The following is a 25,791-nucleotide window of genomic DNA, read 5'->3' as shown; positions in this document are numbered from 1 at the left end:
TACTACAAACATTTATTCATTAGACATCACAAAGGGACTTGAAGCACTACTTCATTATTTTTTTTTGAAAATACATACAAAACCTGAAGTTTAATTGCTATGAAAAAAAAAAAACTTCCTTTGTGTGCAGACTATGGGGGGGGGGGGGAATGTAGATTACAGGGTTTCATTGACTTTCACCCACCATGCCTGGGACAGCTTGTATATGTACTCTTACCCAGTTTCTCTTCAAATTTTACAGTGGACTTTGACAGCTGAATGCCCAAGTGACTTGCTGACTGAAGTCACAAGTGCTTCTGCCTTTTTGCAAATGCTCTAAAATTGCTCAAGCATCCTTCCAAATTATACATAATTAACTGCTCAGTTCCTGACATTCTCCTTGCCATCATCTGCTATCAGAGATGTGAGAAGATGCTTTCTACAGATTGCATTTTAGGTAGGGTTCTTCAGCTTGGTTCATCTATGATAAAATTATCAAGACCCAGCCTATCTAATGTGAGGGTAACCCGTTATGTGACTTTTCATGTGGGAGTTATTCCATGCAGCATATAAGGAACTAAAGGTATGCACACAACTCGATTTGTAAGGCATGCATACTTGGGCAGTTTGTGGCTTTTTTGCACACCATTTGCAAACCTCATTAAGGCTCAGCATAGCACATGTGTAGTAATATCATAGTTCTATTAGGAAAACTATTATCATTGTCATTGTGATCATTTCATTCTGTGCTTTTGATCTTAGCTACATTTTGTGTAATGTTGCCTTTGAAGTATTTAGCAGAAAAATATTTTCAAAAAATACATTGTATTGTTTAACGTCACCATTCTGTTTGGCTTTAAACTATGTTTCAGTTCCTAGTTACAGACACTTTATATAAAGGTGATGGACTGTCTGAAAGAGCTGTAGAAAATAATACTTGCGTTACTTTGTGCATTTGTCTGTAATCTTTCTTGTGGGGCAATTTACGCTTTTGCAATGGTATGTATGTTCTATTTGTTTCAGCCAAATTTCTAGTTCAAGACAATGCATTACTATTCAATAGAATGAATTATATTTTCACCAATTCCACTGTCTAAGATTTCATGATCTAGGATGGTTTGTGCAGTGGCCAGAATACTCGTGAGCTGTCAGAGTATATTCTGGCCATAGAACTGCGCCCAATGTCCCTGTTGCCTTGGCACTTTCTCTTGCGATGCTGGGTGGTTGTTCACATGAGCATCCCACTGTTCTGCCTGACATGGCCCACCATGAGTCACTCACTTATCACATGGCTGGGTGCCCTGTTCTGACCTCAAGAGCAAACAATTCTCACCAGTGGTGGTGTGCTGGGTGGCACAGGTGGTCACATTCCAACAGCTGCTGAGCATCATAATAGAGGGCTCTGGATCTTCCAGGAAGATCCCGAAGTAACTGGTGAGTTTTTAGATCCTTTATAAGGCGTGAGGGGGGTGGGTTATGCTTAACTGGGTGAAACATTGTCCAAATTGTTACATCAGAACCAGATTTGGGCTGTGCATTGTGCAGACTCTCTGCCGAGAGGAGGGACAAGAGCATTTTTTTTTAATTTGGCTTTGCAGACAATGCAAAATCAGATTGCATTGAAAATAAACAGAAAAGAGGAGCATTTGTAGAACAATTATCCTTATACGCCTTACAAATATATCATGAGAGGTGGACAAAAAAGGTAACACAATATATCCAAGGTTTATGGGCTATGCGATGTATATGTAACTCCACAGACATTTGTAGGGATAGACAGAAACCCATATCTCACTACTCTGATTGTCTGAAGCACTTCATTAACTTGTTCATGGTATTTACCTGTGAGCGGTTGGTTTATGCCTAAACTCTTACCAGCGGTGATGAAGGCCAGTTTCTAATGAGAACTGAACTAAGACCCTCCTGCTGCATTATCCCTATCCATCCTCAAATAGCTTTGTCACAATCACTTCCCCACCACTGAAGAAAACTTCTATACAGCATGACACCCAGTTCATGATGACTCTAAGCCAGGGGGCGGCACCTCTGGCCGGGGCCTGATGCGACCCGCGGAGGCTTGCCAACTGGCCCCTGGCTGCTGTTGCTCGCCGCCCGCCGCCGCCCGTCGGTTTTCACCTGCTCGGGCGCCACCATTTTGGGCGGCAAATGGCGGCGCCCATAGCGGCTCTGGGGCTATGGGCACTGCCATTTTTCACCCAAAATGCGGGGGAAGGTCCCGAGACTTCCCCCCATTTTGCCCCCCAAAATGGCTGTGCCCAGAGCGGGCAAAAAGCTGCGAAGGTTGGCCTGGCGGCGGGCGCCTCTAGTGAGGCCTGGCTGCACTGGGGCCCTCCAGGAGGGCTCTGACGGCGGCAGGGGGCCTCTGGGAGGCCCTTTGCCATTGCTGGGGCCGTCCAGTAGGGCTCCGATGGCAGCAGGGGGCCTCTGGGAGGCCCCGTGCTGTCACTGGGGCCCTCCAGGGGGCCCTCCAGCACTGGCGGCCCCCAGCAGCTTTTTTGCCGGTCTCTGGGGCCCCGTCAGGGGCCAGCAAAGATGGGGAGGCTTGGCTCCCGGAGGATGGAAGCTCCGCCCCCGGTGTGCGGCCCCACCCCTGGAGGGTGGAAGCTCCACTCCCCAGCACGCGGTCCCGCCCCGGAGGGTGGAAGCTCCACCCCCGGCTTCAGCCCCCCAGTCGCCTGAGGGACAGCAACCCGGCCCCTGGCTCAAAAAGGTTGCCTACCCCTGCTCTAAGCCAAATAAAATCACAGGCATGAGCCTGTTGCCTTAGGGATGTGAATACAAGACATCTGCAAGAGGACTTCAAACAGTGCTGTTAACTTCAACATAATTCATATCAGTATTATAAGATACTGATAGTAGAAGAACTTTTATACCAGGAAAGTAGCTAATCTTTTGACATCAATACTTGCTATTTTGTTTTGTTTGAAAAGTAGTATTATCTGATATTTATATAATTTGAGCTGGTAATTATTTGATATGAGATAATACTGCTGAATTTCATTGAAAATATAATTTTCTGTGTTATACAGAAAAATATAAAACTTTACTTTTGTATTTTAATTTGAGATGCAAACCATTGCAAAAATGGCACCAAAAATGTCTGTAATTTCAGTAGAAGTATTCATTATATATTGGCACTTCTAGACCTTGTCTTTTCATCTTACTTTTGTTGTTTCTGTACCAATAGATTTTTAAAAAAGATCTATTTAATTCAGGAATTATGAGGATTTACTTAATTTCCTTTGGTTTAGAATTCGCCAAAAGCAAAAAGAAGGGGGCACATACTCTCCACGGGATGCAGAAATTATTGACACTAAATTCAAACTAGATCAGTTAATCACAGTGGCAGACCTGGAAATGAAGGATGAGAGATTTACACGGTAAGCATACTTAGGCAAAACAGTAGTTCTAGGGGTCTGCAGCCATGACCCCATTGTGACCTTTTACTTGTTGGAAGTGTTTGTGGTTTTCTTATTTACACAGGTCACCTCTTTCAAAGATCCTCTTTCAAAGGGTGAACTGCAGACACCCCTCTCAAGAATTGAAATAATCATTTGCTCTTCTGCTCTTTGAAACAAGGCCCAAATGCAAATAATTATACAATCCTGCCTAGAATATTTGCTACATGTTTTTAAATTGCATGTTTAATCTCTCTGAGTAGTTTTGAAGTTAAGTGGTTTTTAAAGAATGAGATATAAAGTCACTTTAAATATTGTGAGAGCATGCTACTGATGTTCATTTTGACTAAGAACAATTAAATAACATCAGTCACTCTGTAATATCTGACCATCTTTCAATAATCTGTCAGCACTAGAGTCAGTGTGACATAGTAGAAATATTGTGCAGTTTAAACCAAGACAGTCTGAGTTTCAAGAGCTATCAGCCATGATATTTAATAGAGCATTATGGGCCAATTAGTCTCTATGCCTAACTAAATTAAAAGAATTGTTCTGAGGACAAAATAAAGGAAAGCAGAGGAAGATGAGCTGAAGATGTAGAATGGCGTGTAGATTGCTAAGTGCTTGGTATGTGAGAGCCAAGACATTTGAAAACATAACCACAGATAATATGCCATCTAAAGATCTGTGTTCATACCCTTGATTTTAGTAGATCTAAATTAATTTAAATACAAATACTTCAATTTAATTTACTTGTAGACCACTCAGGCCCTAGGATGATATGCATAGGGCCTTTCTGAGCCAAACATTGCATAGGAAAAGATTTTGACCAGATATATTTCATTGTCTTGGGTGGTAATCACTGAATTTAATACATGAATCAGCTGAAACACAATTGGTGTTCTATGTAACTTCTCTAAAGAAATCTCAGTGCTACAAACTATAGGTGGCTAGCAGAGATTTCAGCAGATTGCAGTTTTTGATCAGTATTCCATATTTCTGAGCATTTTAGAATTTGAATGTGAAGACAGGGCCTTCCCATTTCATGAGGATTACCTACAAGGATGAAAGTGTGCCTCATCTTAGCTAAAGTTTCTGTCACTAACATATTGGTGATGATAATAATACTGTACTGGAAATGGTCATTACAGAAGACAAATAGAAAAAAATCTTAACATCCATTCATATTTTACAATGTAAGCTTTTATATTTTGAATAAGTTGTCCCCACTGTGCCCTTTAAGAGATGTTGGACTTCAGCCCCCAGAATCCCAGACTATTGGCCAACATGGCTGAGGCTTCTGGGAGGTGAAGGGCACAGTTTGGGGACCACTGTTTCAAATTCAGGTGCTTATGCTCAGTGTTTTCCCATTAAGAATTTTAATCTGAATAAAAATATTAGTATCTCTCTGAATACTTAATAATGAATGGATTTTGTTTCCAGATATTCCTCCTTTTTCTTTAGACGCAAGGAGATATTTGTCATCCAGTAAGTTGCTGCATGGCTGAACAGTCCATGTGTGGTTTCTCATGTGCTGTGTTCACTTGTGTGTTACTACGCTCTGTTGACCTATATGGGTTTTCTTTAGTAAAGAATAGTCACAGGTGGTTTTGCCAGTCCGGTTATGTGTTGGTGATCTTCCATCCAAATACTATCCAGGTCTGATCCTAATTAGCTTCCAAGTTCAGATAGGGTCTGGTGTCTTTAGGGTATTTAGGCATATTAAAACAAGAGTAATGACTTTTTAGGTTGGTCAAGTGATCAAGGGCTGTACTTTTTAAAAATAATCCTTTTCTTTGCAGGAGGCATTAATATGGCAGATGAAACATCAGAAATACTTGATTCTTTTAAAAAGCTTTTATTACATTTATGAATATTAACAGATTAAAGTGCTCCCAAATGTCTCACATTGAATCAACTCATTAAATATTATTCAATTCCTAACTTGTTAGCATTAAACAATAAAATAATTCTCAAACCCACTTAGATTTAATTACTGTAATGAAATTTCTTGGTATTACTGTAAAATTAAAATCTCTTTAATTATTTAAAACTCATTAGAAATTATTTAATTTATTATTTAGTTAATATAACTTGAATATGGTATCGATTGCAGCACTGACTATGGCATTGACTAAAGTTCATTTTCTCACTGGTTGCAATTTATTTAGTGGTTTGATGCCAGATTTTGGTGGCAAGCCATGAAGTCAATTTTAGAAAATTCTGGGGAGTACCAAGGACGGCTGGAGACTGGGCAAAAAGGGACCTGACCAGTCATGTATAGCCTACAGGCTGCAGTTTGACTATTACTGTATTAGAGGGAGAGATCGAAAAGTCATTAAGTTCAGTGGCCAACCTGTGTTTTATTATAAAGTGTAAATTTACCTACCAACATGACAGTAGTTATAAAAGGAAACATACATGGGCATTTTATGATACTTATTGTGCTTCTGCTTTTTAATATAATTTCAGCATGTCAATTTCAAATCTCATACTTCTTAAGGTCTATGGATATTTGCTGTGAAGTGGTCCAGTCAATGCTACATTTCTTTGATATGCTTTCCATAACAAATAATAATTTTCTCAACCCCTTAAATGTGTGTTTTAATGTTTTAAAACATTATAAAAATAGCACATGATTTAATGGTGTTGCTAACCACAAGTTATATTATAAGTATAAATAAGAGAGATCCAGTGTGGTATAGCGATTTGAGTGTTGGACTATGACTCTGGGTTCAAATCCTGGCTCAGCCATGGAAACCGAATCGGTGACCCTGGGTAAGTCACACTCTTTCAGCCTCAGAGATTGGCAATGGTAAACTCCCTCTGAAGAAACTTGATGAGAAAACCCTTCAGTAGGTTGCCATAAATCAGAAAAGACTTGAAAGCACACAACAACAAAATAGGGCTTGTGATAGCAGAATAACACTTAAGTAAAAACAAAGTATGCAGTGTCCCAGATAAAAATGTCCCCTCTCACCAGCACTGATGACTGAAAGTCATATTCTGTACATCTGGTATTTTTTTTTAGGAGATTATCACATTTTTAAAAATTGTAACTTACCTCTCCCATTTTGTAGTCTCATTCAGGATGCAGCCAGGTATTATTGCATGGATTTTGCCGCTGTCGCCACCTCCCAACTGCATCCAGGCAAAAATTCAGCTATTATCCACCCTTAACTGGCCTCTTTTCACTTTTGGGAGCTTCTTGGCTTTTAAATTGGCCATCTGAGGGTGGATTTTACCTGGATTTTTGCCCGCATGCAGTTGGGAGGTAGCGACAGCATCCTGAATGAGACTACAAAACAGGAGAAGTCAGTCACATGTTTAACAATGTATGATAATCTTCTTAGTATTAACACCTGATACTATTTTCCAGTGTTTGTTTTTTTGGGGGAAACTCTTGACTTTGAGGAAGATGTAGCCAAAAATGCTACAAGTCTCACTAGACAAATCATAAAATATGTTGTCTATCTGTGTGAAGGTATTAGAACATTATTAAATAGTTTAAGATCTGTTATTGAGTTTTAGCCTAATGGCTCTCTCTCTGTGTATGGATTTTTCATATGTAATGATTGTATGTTACTGTCCCTGAAGGATAAGACCTATGAAGATTTCAATTAACTTGTTGAAATTTATTTCCTTAGTTATTCCTAGCAAGTGCCTGTGGTGCTTATGAGTTAAGCCTTTAGTCTTTATATTCATTTCTGTGGTTTCTGTTGAACAAGATTTGATTCCCAGTGGATTTCACATGACTGACCCAGCAAGTAAGCTAAGTCTTTGTGTGACAATATGAACTCCAGGCACTATTGCCAACATAAATACATGAGTACTTGTTAAATCTAGACAAATAATTGAAACTAGAAGTAAGGATAGAAAGTCATACAAAACTAACATTTCACCTAAGCTCAAAGGCTCCACCTATCACTCAAGACAAGATAGATGTTACTAATGCCCATAAACTGCACTTGCTTTCTGTAATAATAACTCTAGTAACCTAAACATATTATCCAAATCTGCATGGTAGGCTTGTTTAATTAAACATTTTGAATTGCTGCATAATAAAAACCCGAACCATGGTTTTCTCATATGTAAGGAATAAGTATAATGTGTGGCTCTCCATATGTTGTTAGACTGCAATATAGCCAGTTGTGAGAAATTATGGCATCTGAAGTCCAAAAAGATCTAGAGGGCTACACTGTTGATCAATCCTGTTGTACAGTTATATTGCAATATCATTGCATATTTGTGTATCATGCCTTCAAATCATTTCCGATTTATGGCAACCCTAAGGTGAACATACTATTCAATAATTGGAAGAAAACTATATTTTCATATGATAACTTGTTTCTGTTAATCTTAACTATTACTGTGATATTGACAAGTTTCTTCCACAAATTGGGTTTCTTAGATAATGTACTTGATCACTATGAAGCTACATTTCTGCTCACAGTACTACTTCCAAAAAAGAATTAGAATGATTGTATAAATCATCTCCCTATATATTAGGGATTAGCTAGTGATAGTGTTTTTATATGCTTTCAGATCATTTCCAATTTTTGGCACTCCTAAGATGAACCTATAATGGGGTTTTTTTTTACAAGGTTTGGTCAGAGGGATTTTGCCTTTCTCTGAGTCTGAGAGAGTGTGACTTGCCCAGGATTACCCAATGGATTTCCATTGTCAAGTGGATATTCAAACCCTGTTCTCCAGAGTCATAGTCCAGTGTTCAGACCACTAGACCACAATGCTCATCTGAAATCAGCTGCATGTCTGTAAGTAGCTTTGCTGTGGATGGCATTACAGGTGGATAGACTCAATCAATCAAGCCATCACCCCGAGTTTGCAAGATTTGAGAAGGGCTGTTGATGAAAGAGTAGCTTGGAAGTCTCTCATCTAGAGTTGCCATAGGTCGAAGCCAACTTGTTGGCAATTAACAACTACAGCAGTTGGCAAATTATTTGTGTCATTTTAATAATTTTTTGTTGGGAATGGAGAAGATCCCAAAAATGCCAGGTTTTCCCCATGGAAGATGTTATTCCTAATAAAGATAAATGAAACACTGAGCAGGAAGGTTTTCAAAGCTGAATAGGCTGCAGGACTATAGAGACTGATTTGATAATATTCTTAGCCCACTTAATTTATATATGTCCTTATTTAAGATTTAGCACAAGTAAGCAACCAACTTAACTTTAACTATCTGCATGTGAGTTATTCCTTTTTGGTAAGGTTCTTTTTAGTCATGTAATGTAAACTTAAGCAATTAAAATTAAAGCACAAATTCCATCCAACTTAAAACAAATGAATTAAAGTTTTAAACTGATCACCAGTCAAATAAACAGATAATCGTTTCTACTAATGTTTCCATTTGTGAGCTCAGTGGCAGGTATCCACATAACTGGCTTCCAATAGTGCAGTGTATTATATTAATAAAATTGTCAAAACTGTAGCTGATAAAAATCTTATTCTGAGAGCTTTAAAGTAATTAAAGCTGTAACCCTATGAAAACATACCAGATCTAAGCCCCATTGAACATAGTGAGACTCACTTCCAAGTAAACATATGTGGGATTTGCTCTGTAAGTCTCTTTGGGGTATTCAATTTTCCTAGTAAAGAGTTAAATAAGCAGTGTTTTTAAAGGACTGGAAAACTGCAATCAAACTAAGTTGTCTGACTATGATACTGCATTAGTAGTAAGAACATTTGTCAATTCACTTTTCACTCCTTCTGGAATTCCATAGAACATAAGGCCAAACTCTTTAAAACTATCTTTTCACCTTTAGCCATCTGTACTGATACATGACATAGACAAACCACAATTTAGAAGTGCTTTAAACTCAAATTGTATTATTTCCAATGAAGTCAAAAGTTTTTCCTCTAATATTTAAAGATTTAATCAGCTTGTTTCTACCTTTAAGAATTATTATTATTATAGTTGAATATATAAATATTTCTTTGAGAATTGTTGTTGTTATTAATTGTCCTCAACTCAACCACAAACCATGGTGGACTTATGGATGAGGCATCTTCAAGACCCCCTGTCCTCCACTGTTCTGCTCAGGTCCTGTAAATTCAGGCCCATGACCTCCCTGATTGATTCTAGCCATCTGGCATGAATTTTTCCTCTCTCTGCTGCCTTCTACCTTCCCTAGCATTACTGTCTTTTCTGGTGAGTCATGCCTTCTCATGATATGGTCAGAATACAATAGCCTCAGTTTCTTCATCTTGGCTTCCAGGGATCATTAAAGCTTGATGTGTTCTAGGATCCATTTGTTTGTCTTTTATATCATCCACAGAATCCTCAGCTCTCTTCTCCAGTATAACATCTCAAATGAGTTGATTTCCTTCCTATCAGCTTTCTTCACTGTCTACTCTCACATCCGTACATGGTGATGGGGAATACAAATGATTGGATGAGTCTAACTTTAGTGTTCAGTTGTATATCTTTACATTTTAGGATCTTGTCTAGTTCTTTCATGGCTGCCTTTCCCATTCCTACTAGTCATCCTCTTATTTTTTTGACTGCAGTCACCATTCTTATCAATGCCTGATTTAAGGTATGGGAACTATTTAAATATTTTGATTTTTTCATTATCTAAGTTGAACATACATAGATGCGGTCATTTGTTTTGTTTTCTTTATGTTCAGCAATAAGCCTGCCTTTGCACTTTCTTCTTTTACCTTCCTTAGTAATTATTCCACGTCTGTGATGGTTTCTGCTAGTAGTATAGTCTCATCCACATATCGTAGATTACTGATGTTTCTTCTTCCTGTCTTAACATCTCCTTATTCTGATTCTAAGCCTGCTCTTCATATGAAATCTTCTGCGTACATGTTGAAAAAGTAGGGTGACAGAATGCAGCCTTGCCAATTGGGAGAATTACTTTTGGTTTTTTAAAAAAATCATCTTCACAACATAAAAAATTTTATGTTTATTTCCCAAACAAATCATATTCCTACATCAAATATACATTTTTAATACCATGTTGTCTAATATGTAATTCCATTATTTTCTCTTTGTAAATTGTAGTTTCTAAATTGGACAGACCTCCTGAGATTGCTTTGATCTGCATAGGAGGTCATGGGGGATATTTCAGCATCTTGCTGCTTCCTTGAGCCTGAGCTAGATGACTACTATTACACTGGCTGTGTTAAAATATGTATGCAGTATCTTTCTTTCCTAACCTTTTAAAAGCACTTCAGGAGTTTTATTCAGCAGTAGTGCCCTTGGACATTTCTCTCTCTTTCCCTTCAAGAGCAACTCTTTTGCATTTTAAGTGAATTCACTGCAGTGAATTACATTATTTTTATGTAAAGCATCCCAAGTTTAGCTTCTTTCATTATCAATCTGCTCTGCAGAAACATTAGGAACTGAACTTAGAAGTTAGCTGTAATAACTGAAATTCCCATAGTCTTCAACTGAAGTAAAACTATAAAAAAAAAAATGGAAATATTCTTCAGTTCACATTCAATCTCATACAAGTTGGCTCTAAATCAAATTTAGCATTTGATTCCCCTGCCACACCACCCTCTCTCATGATATCATCCCTTCTAATTACCTGACCCACCAGCACATATATAAATCATCCTTAATATTGTTTAAAACAATTTCTTAATGTCTCTCTCTCTCTCTCTCTCTCTCTCTCTCTATATATATATATATATATATGAAAAGTGTAATTTTATCACAACTTCTTTTACACTGTCAACATCAGGCTTCAAACAACATAATTACTTTATCCATTCATACTTTTAATTTAACCTTTGGGTTTTTTTCCTCTCAAACACTTGCAATTGTACAAATTTAAAATAATTCATCAAAATCATTAAAACCTGGGCAGGTGGGGGCATCCTTCCATAAAAAAAAAAACCTTCGCATTGATTTTGGCTTCACCCACACTGCAGAAATACTGCAGTTTGATACTGCTTTAACTGCCATGTCTCCATGCTGTGGAATTCTGGGATTTGTAGTTTTGTGAAATATTTAGCCTTCTCTGTCAGAGAGTTCTTGTGCCACAACAAAGTACAAATCCCAGAATTCCAAAGCACTCAGCTGCAGCAGTTAAACTGGTGTGAACCTGGGTTATTTCAGTAGTGTGGATGCAGTTCTTGTTAACATCTTTCTCATCATTCTCTTTTTCCAAAAATCTAACTCAGAGCTAAATATCATAATTGTTTTCAGAAACTGCCCCCAAATGTCATTGTTCTCTCTGGTGACTTTACTGTAAGTTAAAGCATTCCTCCTTCCAGCATCTCAACTGTCTTTCCAGAGGATCATCCAGATACTCTTCTCCTTTGCAATGTTTCCTAAGGCGCGTTACAGACCGCCCAAAATGGGTGGTCTGCCGCCGCCGCCAGTTGCTGCGTCTGGGAACCGCAGTGGCCAAACTGCGCAGTTCCCGGGCGTAACCAGAAAGAAATGCCGAAATGGGGCTTCTTTCTGGGCCCCAGAAGTGGCGGCGCGAGGTGCTAGTCACGCACTCGCGACATCCGGACGCTATGCATCTGCGACGTCAAAATGGTGCCCCCCGTGTGGACGGGTGCCGCCATTTTGTATGGACTCAGTCCGTACTAGGGTTGAGGGGCGTCAGGAAGTGACGCCCCTTCTCAACTCTACCACGCCCCTTCCTAACCCTAGCACGCCCCTTTGGCGCGTCTGTAACGCGCCAAAGTGTCCAAATTTATTCCTCTCCTCTCTTTTATTTCCAATATATTCAGTACTTTCCCTTGGTTCCTGCTAGATTGTTTCTTAATCTCCAAAATTATTGGTCTGGCTGAAAATTGCCATTCATAATTCTTTTTTAACAATAGCAAGTACATGAAGTTGAAGGTTTTCATGGCTGGCATCCATAGTTTTTTGTGGGTTTTTTGGGCTATGTGGCCATGTTCTAGAAGAGTTTATTCATGGCATTTCACCAGCATTTGTGGCTGGCATCTTCAGAGAATGTATAGCAAGTACATTTCTATACTGCTTGTCAGTGCACTTAAGCACCCCCTAAGCAATTTACAATGTGTAAGCTAATTTGCCCCCAACAAGCTGGGTATTCATTTTAGTGATCTACAGAAGGATGCAAGGCTGAGTGGACCTTGGCAGTCCCTGAGATCAAACTCACAACCCTGTGGCTGTGAATGGTTGCAGTACTGGCATTTAACCACAGTGCCAACAGGGTCCCTCTTCATATGCCAGTATCTCCCCTCAGTCCTTCTCCTCTTCCATCCGGTACCTTGTTGCTTCATCTGAGAAGATTATCGCACTGGAGTTAAAACGTTCCCCAGTGCATTCTAACGGGAGCAAGCACAGAGCATGACGGGAACCCGATGGGGCCCAGAATGCTAGTTTACTGCACGGTAGAATGCCGCCGCCGCCACCGAGCGTTCCCATCGGGTTCCCTTCAGATTCCAGGGGATGCCATTTCTGGGGACAGTTTCAATGCGTGCCCAGAAATGGCATCCCCTGGAACCCTATGGGGATGCTCGTCGTCGTCCTGCCGTGCAGTAAACTAGCATTCTGGGCCCCATCGGGTTCCTGTCACGCTCTGTGCTGGCCCCCGTTAGAATGCACTGGGGAATGTTTTAACCCCAGGGCGATAATCTTCTGATTTTCTGCTTTAATCAAGTCAAAGATTGTTAATCTGAAGTTCTTGAAGTCATTTTTTATCAGATTAAATTTCTTTCCTATCTGCTGCCAAATCACTTGATCACATATATTTTCTGGGGTTGAATCATTGCCATTGTTCTATTAAAGAACAAACATGGCATATATAAACACTTGTCTGCACAGTGACTCCTCAGACACAGTGTTGCAATGACATAGCATGTCTATTTAGCTTCTCTTGTTATTCAAATTGCTTTCAATGTGATACCTCTACCAGACAAAACCAATCCATATTCTCATAACAAACCGATCTCTTTCCTTAGTCAATTTTATTTGCAAAACACTTACAAAAACATCCAATCTTTCAACTTTAAAAATTGCTTTCCAGCTTTTCATGGTACTGTGCCCTTTGTCCATTAAAAAAAACTTTTTAAAATCACAGTCATTAAATTTTCTGCTTTCAAAATGTGATCTTAAAAATCTTTCAAACAGTCTTAAAGCCTCTCATACTAGTATGAAAAGCAGCAAACTCAACAAGGCATTGGTATCATCACTGAGTTGAAGAACTCTCTTTAAGTTCAAACAATTCCAGATGTTTTTAAGAAGTAAATGAGAAAGTGAAGGCTCAGTATCCTTTAAAGGTTTGCTTACAGCTGCATGAGCTTGATGGAATTTGTCCTATTCCACCCACTTCGCTCACTTTGACTTCTGTGGTACCCACAAGCTTAGAAATGCCCCCAGATCCTTTACATTCTTCAGCTGGACCTTGGCTCTTCTCTTCCATGAAGAGATGTAAAGATCTTATCCCACCATTATCTCATCTAGATATCCAGTACTCCAATTTCATGTAGGTCTTGCCTACATGATAAGCTACACCTGATGAAATTCCTTCTTCCTCACACCAATTAAAGGTACAGGAGTGCTTTTCACTAGTGCTTTTCACTTAATTTCATGTTGCTCCTTACTTTGTAGTTGCTGCACAAATCTGGAATGTCTACATCCAATACCAAAATAGGACAAGAGAGTGTCATATATATCACTATTCAGCAAGCACCCCTTCTTTAGGAAATGCAAAGTCATCCCAAAGGCCAGATGACCACCCAGTTTCTGAAATTAATCATGTCTGGGAAGGAAATAGAGTGGAAGGGGGTATATGTTCAGAAGAGTATCTGACTTCTGTACAACTTTACCATGAAGAATCAAGCCTAAACCCAATCACCAACCTCTGCCTGATCACAGGACATTGGCCACCAGTGGCCTGAGGTGCTAAGCATTTATACTGGTCCAGAAAAGCAAGCAGATATATACATACATGAAACCTATAGTTACATCATTTTATGTATAGCAGTTAGTAAGTACTTTTAAAAAATTCTGTGCAAGAGAAGAACTCCTTGTGATTCATCAAACCATAATAAGATTCCTTTATGCAGTCTACAAAAGCTCATGCTGCCAACTTCTTTCTTTCAGTTATTCCCAAAACTGCTACAAGATCTCTTTACATATTGATTTTACAGACTATCATGGCTCTATCTTTGAATTCTTGATGCATGGAGTTTCTTTGCCGTGGTAAACCCAAATGTTTGAATTTTTCTTTTGAAAACATTGCTCTTGCATACTCTTCTTTTTTTTGGGAAAAAAAATCTTACCAAGTTGAACTTCCATCATGCACTTTTGCTGAATGATCTGTAAAATATACAAATCAAATGATATTTCACAGTGTTAAGATCTCCCCTCAAAAAAAGAAAATTAAAAAAATATTTTTAGTAATGGTACAACTGCAAAAGGAGCTATAGAACTAACCCATTGGAAATACTGAATATATTATTGACACCTTCCTTTTTTCTCTTTTATATCTTGAACTTAACTGGAATTCAGAGTTTTGCTTGACTCAAAACTGAACTCTTAACACAATCTTTGTTGCAGGTTACTTAGTTATAGAAAATCCATCAAGTAAGTTGTCTATTGATTTTTACATTGTGCCTATAGATCTGCTAGTTTGCTGATTCGTAATGTGTGGTTCCTTTTTGTATATTTATTAGAAAAAGCTCCAAGCTGTGAATAAATCATAAAAGCATGACTAATTGCATGGTAACTGGAGAAATGCTTTCTCTCTCTCTGGGGTGAAGCCTGCATGTCTGTGTTTTAGCTTGGCAAGTAATACAGGGATATTTAACTCCTTGGGGTTTAAAAACCATGTCATTATGGGAATGAAGTCACTGCCATATTTTATATATCTAAAGCCCCTGCATTGTATAAAATGGTTTCTGTGTGACAAAAGAAGCATTATGTGCTTGAACTGAACTGAAAGGTGACTTTAGAAAAATACATAAATATAGAAAGAATGCATTTTGGAGTTATGACCTTTGTAAAACATAGTTTGTAGACAGCAGTTGTGTTATATCATCTAAAACCATGGAGGTTTAAAGTGAAACGCTAGAGAAACAGATATCTTCAAAACAATTCCAAACATAAATGATTCCTTTTTGTAAATTATGCATATTATTATCATCCGTATCTTAATCTTGTCAATCAAGTGGATAATAACACTTTAACATTCTGATAATTCTTTTAAAGACACTTTTCTTTTCACTGATAATGTATTTTCTCTTATTTCTAGGCCTATAGGCAAGAAATGTTTTCTACAACATGTTGAAGAGCTTTGTGCAAACAACAACCTAAAGTTTCAGGAAGAATTTTCGGTATGTTACCAGCAGTTGTCACAACATTGCAAGACCTTCATTCGTTTCATGTGTCACATTTCATGTCCATTTTAAGTAGGCAAGGCCATGAAGGACTCTGCCCTTGATCATCAATACTCAATTACCAGCTTGATTGTTTAGAAAGTAATGTTACACCCATTTAGGTACTAGTGTTTTCTTATTGCAGTATGATCAGAACTGCAGCAGCAAAAGTATTAAAGTCAAACATTTAAAAATACGTAGTCATTTCAGCAATATATGTTAATTTACCCATGTGATATCTAGGATGGGAGGAGGTCCCATGAGGAGTGGGAGAAGGCATGGAATACTTTGAAATTTTCAGGATAGAACACGATGCTGGGGCAGTTTAAATCTTCCTCCCATTATCAGCCAAAATATAGGTTGACTGAATGGTCTCTAGCAAAAGGTGGTAATTCTTATTTGATTTATGGGGAAGGAAGTGATTGCTGTCTCACATTCATCATCAATCTAATCTAGTTTGGAAAGAACTGTAGCTTTGTTTTTTACTACTTTTCCCTATGTTTGGCTGCTTGGAAGAAGCCATTCCTTTTTGTAGTTCCAGTGTTGGAATAGTACCTTGCTCCGCCATTCTATACTCACAGCAATTATCTGTCACATGCAAGTACCATCATGCAAAAGTTTCCCTATGAATTTTCACTACAGCAGATTACTGGTATCTGGTTGCAAGCCAAGGAAGCATCACATCATCTTACTAAAATTTCACTTTAAGTACATGAAACTATGTCCATGTAAATTCATTTAGGTTGTGTACATGATATTGTAATTTAAATGTAATTTTTTAATTTTGCTGGTTATTTATGTCAGAATTACTGTATTGCCATTACATTCGGTGATGTATGAGAATTATGATTTATGAATAGCATTAGTACAAAAAATTACTAAGGATTCTGTATGGTGTTGGATGGGAGAAGCTGAGTCACACCATGAATTACTGTACCAGGTGATGCTGACCCTAGTGACATCACTGATTAAGGCTTCTCTTTCTTTTTGGATACAGATAGAATGTTTTTGCATTCTTTTCTAACACTGCCCCTGGCTTCAGTCCAAGGTTTTTCTGGCTCCCAGTCAATTAGGGTTAATAGTGTAAATCTATTTTTTACATTATCTTTTAATTCTGTGTGGATGTTTTTCAGGTTATTTTTTGGTACAATTATTGGTTTAGTATTTCTCTCATTTTTAATATAAGCAGTTCACAGTCTGTTCTCCAATCTGCTCCTGGTCTTGTTTTTGCAGATGGAATGGAGCTGCTTCTTCTTTTCCTTTCAATTATGTAGTCTATTTGATTTCTATATTGTCTGTCAGTCTTACTGATATAATTCAGTCAGACTTGGCATTATATCATTTTACTATTTTTGCTACATATCTCCTCACTAATAATGCCACCCTATTTCTTGATTTTCATTTCTTGAGTATGGCCAATACATTATGGCCTGAATCCTGTTCCTATTAGAGTAGATTATTATTGTTATTGTTATTGTTATTATGATTATGATTATGCTTTATTTATATAGCTCTGTAGATTTATCTACTTGTCAGTTTACCACTCAATAAGTGATTCAATGGGCCTGCTCTCTGTTTGGGATTAAGCAATAGGAATCAGGGAAACATATGCATAAACATAGTTTTTTGTAGGTTTTGTCGAGCTAGGTGCCCATGTTCTGGAAGAGTTTATTCCTGATGTTTCACCAGCATCTGTGGCTGGCATCTTCGGAGAATGCTGGCATGGAAGTGAGTGGGGTATATATAGTGTGTGTCCGCTCGTTAAGAGGAGTTGATTTACATGCTAATCTCTGTGTTGGTCTGTTGTTCAATGGCAAGGCCTCAGGGTGTTCAATAACAGACCAACACACACATTAACATGTAAATTACTTCCTCTCAACCAAGGGCACTACTGAACCTTCCAAGTACATTTTTTACCTAAAGTGAAATAAAGGGGAGCTAGGTAAGATCATTGCATTGCAGTGTTCTTGTTTAGCTCTCTTTTATCTCAGTAGGGTGTCACAGGAGTAGCTCACAGTTAACTGCAAGCTGTAAAATCACTATCAGCAGTATCTCATTTAGCAGTATTGTCAGTCTAGGTTTTCCAAAATATGCATGACATTTATATAATAACTATGTCATACCAAAACTATGTTTAAGTCTTGACTTTTCATTTTTTTTATTAAGTAACTTCTTTTATATGGATATCAAGTTTTTAAAATGTCAAAAATAGATACCTTTTTGTTATTTAAGAGGTTCATCACTCCATGGAGACATTTGCTATCCTCTTAATCGTTTGTCATTCTCCAATGACTTTATAGTTGTGGTTTTATAGATTTGCCATGAACTGTTCATTGTCTGGATCTGTGAATAATGAAGAAAAAAATCAATTGACAGTTATACTGTTAGATTATAGTATTTCATCCTCTTAACAAATAACAAAAGAAGAACAAGATTAATAGTATTTCCTACTGAATCTTGGACAGCCTTGAGCAGTCTTGGTCTGCATTTAATATTGGACTCATAAGATACTTCTGGGTATACCGTAGTGTGTGTAAGGATTCCAACCACCCCTGAAAACGGCTGAAGTTCCATCTTATCAAGATAACAACATTTGGAGACATGTTGTACCATAGTAATCTGCTAAAAAATCTAATTAATTAATTAGAAACCATTTAACTAGTATGGCAGAGCACAGTCCTGAATGGCCAAGATGGCTACATACCAGCCAAGCTAACAACTAAGTCAGCTGAAGTTGTGATGACTCTAAATTCCTTTCAATCTGGGGTTTCAGGAAATTGCTGAGGATATCTTTTATCCAGGCCTATTATTGTGTCAGCATTGTATCTGTATCCCTGGGCACGAGGAGATTTAGAAATTTGCATAACTCATCTCTTTTGGTGTACTCCTTCCCTGCCCCCATTTTGGCTCTTCTGCTGTGCCATTAATGGAGAAGGTATAGCTCCTGGGTGGCATATGGAACCCCAGGACACTCTCCCTTAATTTTTAAAAATGCCCCCATTACCCCTTTGGGAATGTGGGTATAATTTTACTACACTTCTTCCCCCACCATGACCCTTTTAGGTCCAAGTGAAGCCTTTTTTCAGCAGCAAGTAAACCAGACATCAATTTCCAGGTCACATCCTTTTGGAAAAATGACCTCTCTTGGGCCTAAAATGGTACAGCGAGAATCCAAAATGTGGTGAAATTTTCTTGAGGGGTTTTTGTTGTCAAAATGATCAGGAGTATGACATCTCCCAAGGACATAAGCAACTTTGTTAGCAGTAATTTGAAGTCACTAAAAATTGCTGGTGAAAATGATAAGCTTGGTAACAATTTGATTTTAAGCCTGTTCTTTCATCCCCCCCCCCCAACACAAACTTAATACAGTGTATTCTGTCTTTGTGGGCGTTAATCTCCCACTTCTATTCCTTGTACAGAATTTATGTTTAATATTTGAACAGGGAAGCTCATCTATTCCCTTATCCCTAATTCTTATGCCCAGATTATATTTTCTAGTCCTTCCTCCATCAAGACAGAGTTCAGTGAGGAAAAACAATTTGCCAGTTATCCTTGCGTGATTAAATGCCCACTTGTTATGGAGCTCTAACAATTGTTCTCCCAAAATAATATAAAATAAAGCAAAATAAAATCAAGAAAAAAATATTTCACTGATGGATTACCTAGGCTGCTGTTGCTACATAAAATGGTTCAAGAAAAAAGCCCTGCCCTATTTGATTTCCTTCCTTAAAATCCCCACACAAGACAAAGAGAATGATAGACTGACTTTATCAAGACTTCTAATGTGAAAGTTCATATAAGCTTAGATAGTTCAGCCTGACAGTCTGTTCTGCAGCTTAACGTTTGACATGGTGGATGTAACAAAGTTTGACAGAGAGGTGAAAGGCTTTGGTAATGTTATCAGCTGCCTTTAGAAATCCAATATATTTCACATACCCCCTGCCAGTCTTTCCTTGTACTGGAATGATGCAGTTGAACGCAATTGTTTCATTTGATCTCATCATGATTGTATATATTTTTTTCACATGGGCAAATGATGGAATGCCTCATAATATGGGGAAAACCCTTATTTTTGCAATAAATCAGTATTGGAATTTCAGGTATTTTTTATTTTTCAAAATGTGAACATTTGTGTCAGTAAAAAGATCATTTTCCCACTACTATCACTTAAAAAAAAAAGAAAGCAGTTTATTTATGTAAGACTGCCAGAAGAGTCTCATAGTTAGAATACATTTTTACATACCTCATCTTCTGTATGCCGCCTCCCAAGCGATGAACTATGTGTATCAATAAGATTATATTTCTTCAGTGCATATTTACTTCTGATCTAATGATATTATGATTTATTTATAACAAAAACAACTTGAAAGAGATTCTAATGTATTATATACTTTGTAGGAACTTCCCAAGTTTCTTCCAGATCTTGCCTCAACTGATGCCGATCTTCCTTGGAACAGGTCTAAAAACCGTTTCCCAAACATCAAGCCATGTATGTTTCATTTTACAAATTAATCTTTTCTCCAGCTCTGTATATGTGAAATGCATCTTGAACTTTTAGTTCTACTCTGGTGTTTAAATGAGGTTGGGGGCTCTCAGTGCAGATGGGAGCCTGGACCTATTATCATTTCTCTGTCTAGTTTTTGTTGTTTTATTGAAAATTATTTATCATTATCATTTAGCTTTCTTGCATGCATATTAAACTGGTGCTACAAGAAATCATAGCCTGAATCCTGTCCTCCAACTGTTCTGATTTGGCAAGAAGTCCCAGTTAATCCTCTGTCATTCCACTCTTTCAACTGCTTTTCAAATGTCTGAGTTTCATTCTCCTCCTCTCACTTCCTCAGCTTATTTCAACTGCTGCAAACTGTATACAAGAGTACTTTGCACTCAATTAACTCAGCTTAATAACTTTCGCTGCCATAACCACGCCCTGATGTTTCTTGGCTGTGTGTGCTCCTGTTTTCATCTGCAAAATATTTGAAGGGTACCTTGTTAGTTCCAAGCAGAGTAGACATGAAGTGTCAATAGAATTTTTCCACATGTTGATTCACTGTTCAGCAATTAGTTATATGAGGTTCCTCCAGGTGGGACTAAGTAATAGGCCCACATAATTTTAAATAATTACTTAACTTTGTGACATAACATGTCCTGCTGGATTTTTTTTCTCATGGTGAAAAAATTAATTTCTTATATATTGACAAATATACATTGGTCTGTTTCTATATTAAGTTTCCTTTCCTTTGGAACATAGTGATGCATTCATAAGGAAACTCACAAATGTACTGTGTAAGAGTGCCACTAAAGATCAGAGTGAATATATGGTAACTTGTAAGTCAAGGATAGATTTTATCACAGGAGACAGGAGTCTGTCTCTCTGTAGTTTAACACTGCTTCATTTTTCACTTAATAAGACAAGAAATGCCATTATTATTTTAAGCATTAGCTGTGATGTGAGATGGGGGGCAGAGCATTCCTCTGTTAATGTAGCCACATTCTGTGCTATTAACTTTTCTTAACAGCTGCTCTTTCTATCTGCTGCTTATTCTGTTTACCAGTGCTAAAACCTGATGTTTCTGGTCTATTTGTGATATAACACAGACTAATGCACTAACAGGATTTCTACTTTTGAAGGGGCTAAATCGAGTATTTCTCCTATCTATAATAGACACATTGAAATTAATGGAACATGTTAGTCATGACTAACTTTCTGCTTGCACTGGTTATATTCTAACATTAGATCTAGACCAGGGGTAGTGACTATGCAGTCCTCCATAAATTGTTGAACTGCAACTCCCAGAATTCCTCACCATTTGCTATAATGGCATAGGCTCCTGTGAGTTGCAAATCAGCAACATCTGGAAGGCCATACAATTTCCACATCAAATTTAAAACAACCTATTTATTTTTGAACATAAATTTAAAATCCTATTCTAATATTTTATTTATATCATAGCATATCTTTACTGAGAGCCCGTATGGAGTAGGTTGTGGAGGCAACGAGGGAAAGGAAGTTCTGACATGGTAGGAGGGATCTGCTTGATAAATTGTGTGTGTAGGCCTATGAATACCACAAACTCTAACACTAAAATACTGTTTTTACATCTATGTGTGTCTATCTATACTTGATATATCTGCAGTAGAAGTATCTGTCTAATATTTGAAAACAAACAACAGCTATTGCCTTGCTTCTACTTCTACTGCAGATAACAACAACCGGGTGAAGCTAATGCCTGATGCAAGTATACCTGGATCTGATTACATCAATGCCAGCTATGTTTCTGTAAGTTTGGAATCAATTGTAATTAATATCACATTTGCCTTGCTTTTAATATGTTTATTTTTTTAAATGATTGGTCTAAATTTTCATTTATCTTGTTGCAGTATTATTTCTTCTCTTGCTATAATGTAATGTGATTCTCTAAATTCATTTTTATCCAGATATAATAAGACTTATATTAATATTTTTCTGGTGCAGACTGGCCTAAATCTAATAACTAGTTATGGGCAGAGTTGTTGTCAAGTCATTTCTGACTTATGGCAACCCTATCACAATTTTTTTCTTAGGAAGAATTTTTTAGAGGGGGGTTGCCCTTAACTTTCTTTGCGGCTGAGAGACTGTGACTTGCCCAAGGTCACCCACTAGGTTCCATGGCTGAGCAGACATTTGAACTATGTTCTTTCCAGGGTCTAGTCCCATCACTCAAACCACTACACCATGCTGGCTCTCATTGGTTAGAGTAGGCCCACTGAACATTGAGTACTGCCTTTCTATCCAATAATTCAGTAGGTCTGCTATAGTTGGCACTAGCAGCTGGATTTAGGCCTTTGTAAATAATGCTGGAGCTTACTAAAGTAGGAAACAAAAGCCTGTACTGAATACAGTTCAACACTTATTGCAATTAATCTCAAAATGACTGCAATCTTAGATTTTGGATTTCATGACAAATTATGGCTGACTATAAAAAAATGGAAGTCCCACAATTTGATTGTTGAGAAGCAAGGCTGAGGAATACTCAATATTTTTAAACATTACTATTAAATAATAATATTTAATAATATTCCCCAACTTGCTTCCCCCAACAATCAAATTGTGGGACTTCCATTTCTTGGATAGCATAGTCTGTCATGATCTACATCTGGGGTGGGCAACTGTGGAGGACTAGGGGGCTGCCTTGGTCCTCTAGGCCAGTAGTGGTGAGTGCCAGAGGGGACACTCAGAGCCCTTTCTGTGGGCATGTATGCCATTGCCCCAGCACAGCGTTTGCCATAGTTTGTAACTAGAAAACCAGAGGGAAATGGTACTTTGTGATAAGTAAGTGGATTTTGGGTTGCAGTTTGGGCACTCAGCCTCTAAAAGGTTCACCATCATTGCCTTAGGGGTTCATAGAAAGCCGTACTTACCTCTGCAAAACCAAAAACAAACAAACAAGAAAACCAGAAAGTATTTTTGCTCCCAAATACCATCTAGGGCCCATGGGGGCATATTCACCATGTTATTGGGTCCCCCTGGGCCATTTTAAGCTGAGGAGAAGCCTTTAAAAAAACAACAGGAAATGAATGTCACTTTTTCTTTAGATTGCAGCAAAGTCTTTCACTATGTAAATTTGGGATGGACAATATGCAGCCCATGAGTTACAGGTAGCACCTCAGGGCCCCCAAGGGTCAAAAATTTCAAAATGCCCCTAAATGGCCTCTAGGGGACATTGAGGTCATTTCCAATAATGTTTGGAGGCCTCCTGGGACAGCCAACAGTGGAAACATTTTGCAAACATTTTTAAAAATATATTCTTGTCCCAAAATGTCCTCTAGAGGCAATAGGGCACATTTTGACCACAAAGAGGGGGGGGGGGGCTGGATCAATTTCGACACTGGAGAAGGCTTTAAAAAACAGGAAATGAATAGGAAGTGTAAGAAAGACTTGGTAGACTAATGCACTGAGGGAGTTTTATGCTAATTTATTTTCATGGTTCAGTTATCACAGTCTTTGGAAGCCTTGTAATTCTTACATTATTATTATTATTATTATTATTATTATTATTATTATTATTATTAACCTTTATTTATAAAGCGCTGTAAATTTACACATGGTTAATTTCTTTTTTCCACAAAAATGTAATGGGAAATCATACAAAAGAAACAGTAACAAGCAGTGCAGCAAACATTATAGCACCAAATTTTCTGGAAAAGAAGTAATCCCCAGAAACACATCTATATATATACTAAATTTATTGACATCTTCATATCTGCACACCATTTCCTGGTCTAGTTTTTTGGGGCAGGTGGGGGAAGACATGCATTCAGTAGGTGCATTGTTCCTGTTTTCTGGAATACTCTCTTGAGGATTAAACAGTGTTTTTTCTTGTATACAAAGTACTTGGCAATTATCAGTGGTCAAAATCAAAATTACAGTAAACCCACTGAATCAATAGATTTTATACAACTGTTGGCTTACTAGGTTTCCAGTGAATAAATAAAACTACTGTAGTTGGGACTAAAAACTAGATTTAAACTAATATGTTTGTTGTCAATAATGACCTATGAAGTCCCATTCCTCCTATTTTACAGATGGGAAACTGATCCTCAGAGAGACTTGTCCAATTTGTAATAGAAATGGGATAAGAGTACAGTTCTAAGCAGCTATCTGCTGTCTGCTCATTAAATCACAAATCTTTTAAAACACAACACTCATTTAAACCTTATACATAAGAATACCCTATGACTTAATTTTGAAATTTGGGAATATTAAGCAACATCCAATAACTGCAGTTAATATAGTCATGTACAATGCATTTTATTAGTGCTAATGTGCCATATCATTATTAAAAGTGATTACTGCTAGCAGACAGAAAGGGACTACTGTACTTCAAATATGATATTCTGTGTTACGCTAGAGACTTAAACATCCACATTTTCTATAGATTGATAAGTGTCCACTCATTGTCCACTTTGTCCACTCATTTCTTCATTAGAAACAATAGGAATGAGGAGTTCCAGTCCTAAAAGGAGAAAATGTAATTAATCTGTGCAAGAATATTTTAGTGTCTTTCTTCTGCACATCCTTTCCATTGTGCTAAAAAGAGAAGGTAATTTCTTTGTTTTGAGTTGAATAATTCAGTGCAGGAGAAAGCTTTGCAAATCAACACAATTGGCATACATTCTGTCCATTTGGTTTTCTTTTCACCAATATTGTTTCTACAGAAGATATTCCAGGGTTTATTCACAGTGGAGAATGATTAGTCCTTGACAGAATTAAACTCACATCAAATAAAAATCAAGATACTTACAGGTCAAGTAATTCACAGCTGTTTATTGGTTATCTGATACTTAATATACAGAACAGGTGGCTTGGGAAAGCTATGTTAATCCCCTCCGTTGCAAGAATGAGATGAGAGACTGTAACTTAGCAATGCAAAATTTTCTATTTGTTATGTGCATTCTATTCCAATAAGATACTGAACTAAATAGACCCATAGTCAGATCTGATCTTCTTATGTTCTTAAATCTTTGCTGAAAAATTAACTAAAGTAAATATAGTAATGACAATGCCATGCTCCCTTTGTAGCACAGTTTATGCCAAGCATATTTGACTATTTATAGAACTAAGGCGGAAGATTCATATCAAGAGTATTGTAGGGTCAGGACTAGTTGAGTGTGTGTGAGAGTGTGTGTGTGTTCTGAATGCATAAATGTGAATATTTCTATGTCTGTTTTTGAATTTCTGTGGCTCAGAGTAGTTGCAATAAAGTCTGTTTCCAAAATTCAGAGGTGAGTGTTTGTCTTTGTCTAGTCAGAATGGCATTATCTACTAACAAGAGGGGGATATCAGTATTCTTGGGAAAGCTTCAAGGTGTTTGCAGAGGTATATTTAAATACAAAACAAAAACAAGGTGGCTGAGCATACTTGGCGGCAATGTAATGCTAAGTGTCTGGTGGTAAAAAATTCAGAAAATTGAGGGAAACAGGAGAACAGAATCAAGTATCCTGGGAAAAGGCATGAGTGCCAAGCTGAAGCTTTGAAAATGACATTTTTATGTAGGTCTCACTTGTATATGATAAA

General features: G+C 37.6%; 1 protein-coding gene across 1 annotated transcript in view; it reads left to right on the top strand.

Annotated features, from left to right (window-relative positions):
- PTPRQ (protein tyrosine phosphatase receptor type Q) overlaps positions 1–25,791 on the top strand; it is a 126,862-nt gene that overhangs the window by 93,286 nt on the left and 7,785 nt on the right. Inside the window, 6 exon segments of the mRNA XM_042467980.1 lie at positions 880–940; positions 3,252–3,380; positions 14,917–14,943; positions 15,611–15,692; positions 20,133–20,223; positions 21,938–22,014. Coding sequence (XP_042323914.1) covers positions 880–940; positions 3,252–3,380; positions 14,917–14,943; positions 15,611–15,692; positions 20,133–20,223; positions 21,938–22,014 — 467 coding nt within the window.

Source organism: Sceloporus undulatus, chromosome 5 (genome assembly GCF_019175285.1).
Source record: "Sceloporus undulatus isolate JIND9_A2432 ecotype Alabama chromosome 5, SceUnd_v1.1, whole genome shotgun sequence".
Taxonomy (NCBI): domain Eukaryota; kingdom Metazoa; phylum Chordata; class Lepidosauria; order Squamata; family Phrynosomatidae; genus Sceloporus; species Sceloporus undulatus.
Note: the sequence above shows the minus strand (reverse complement) of the source record. Positions and strands in the feature narration are given on the sequence as shown.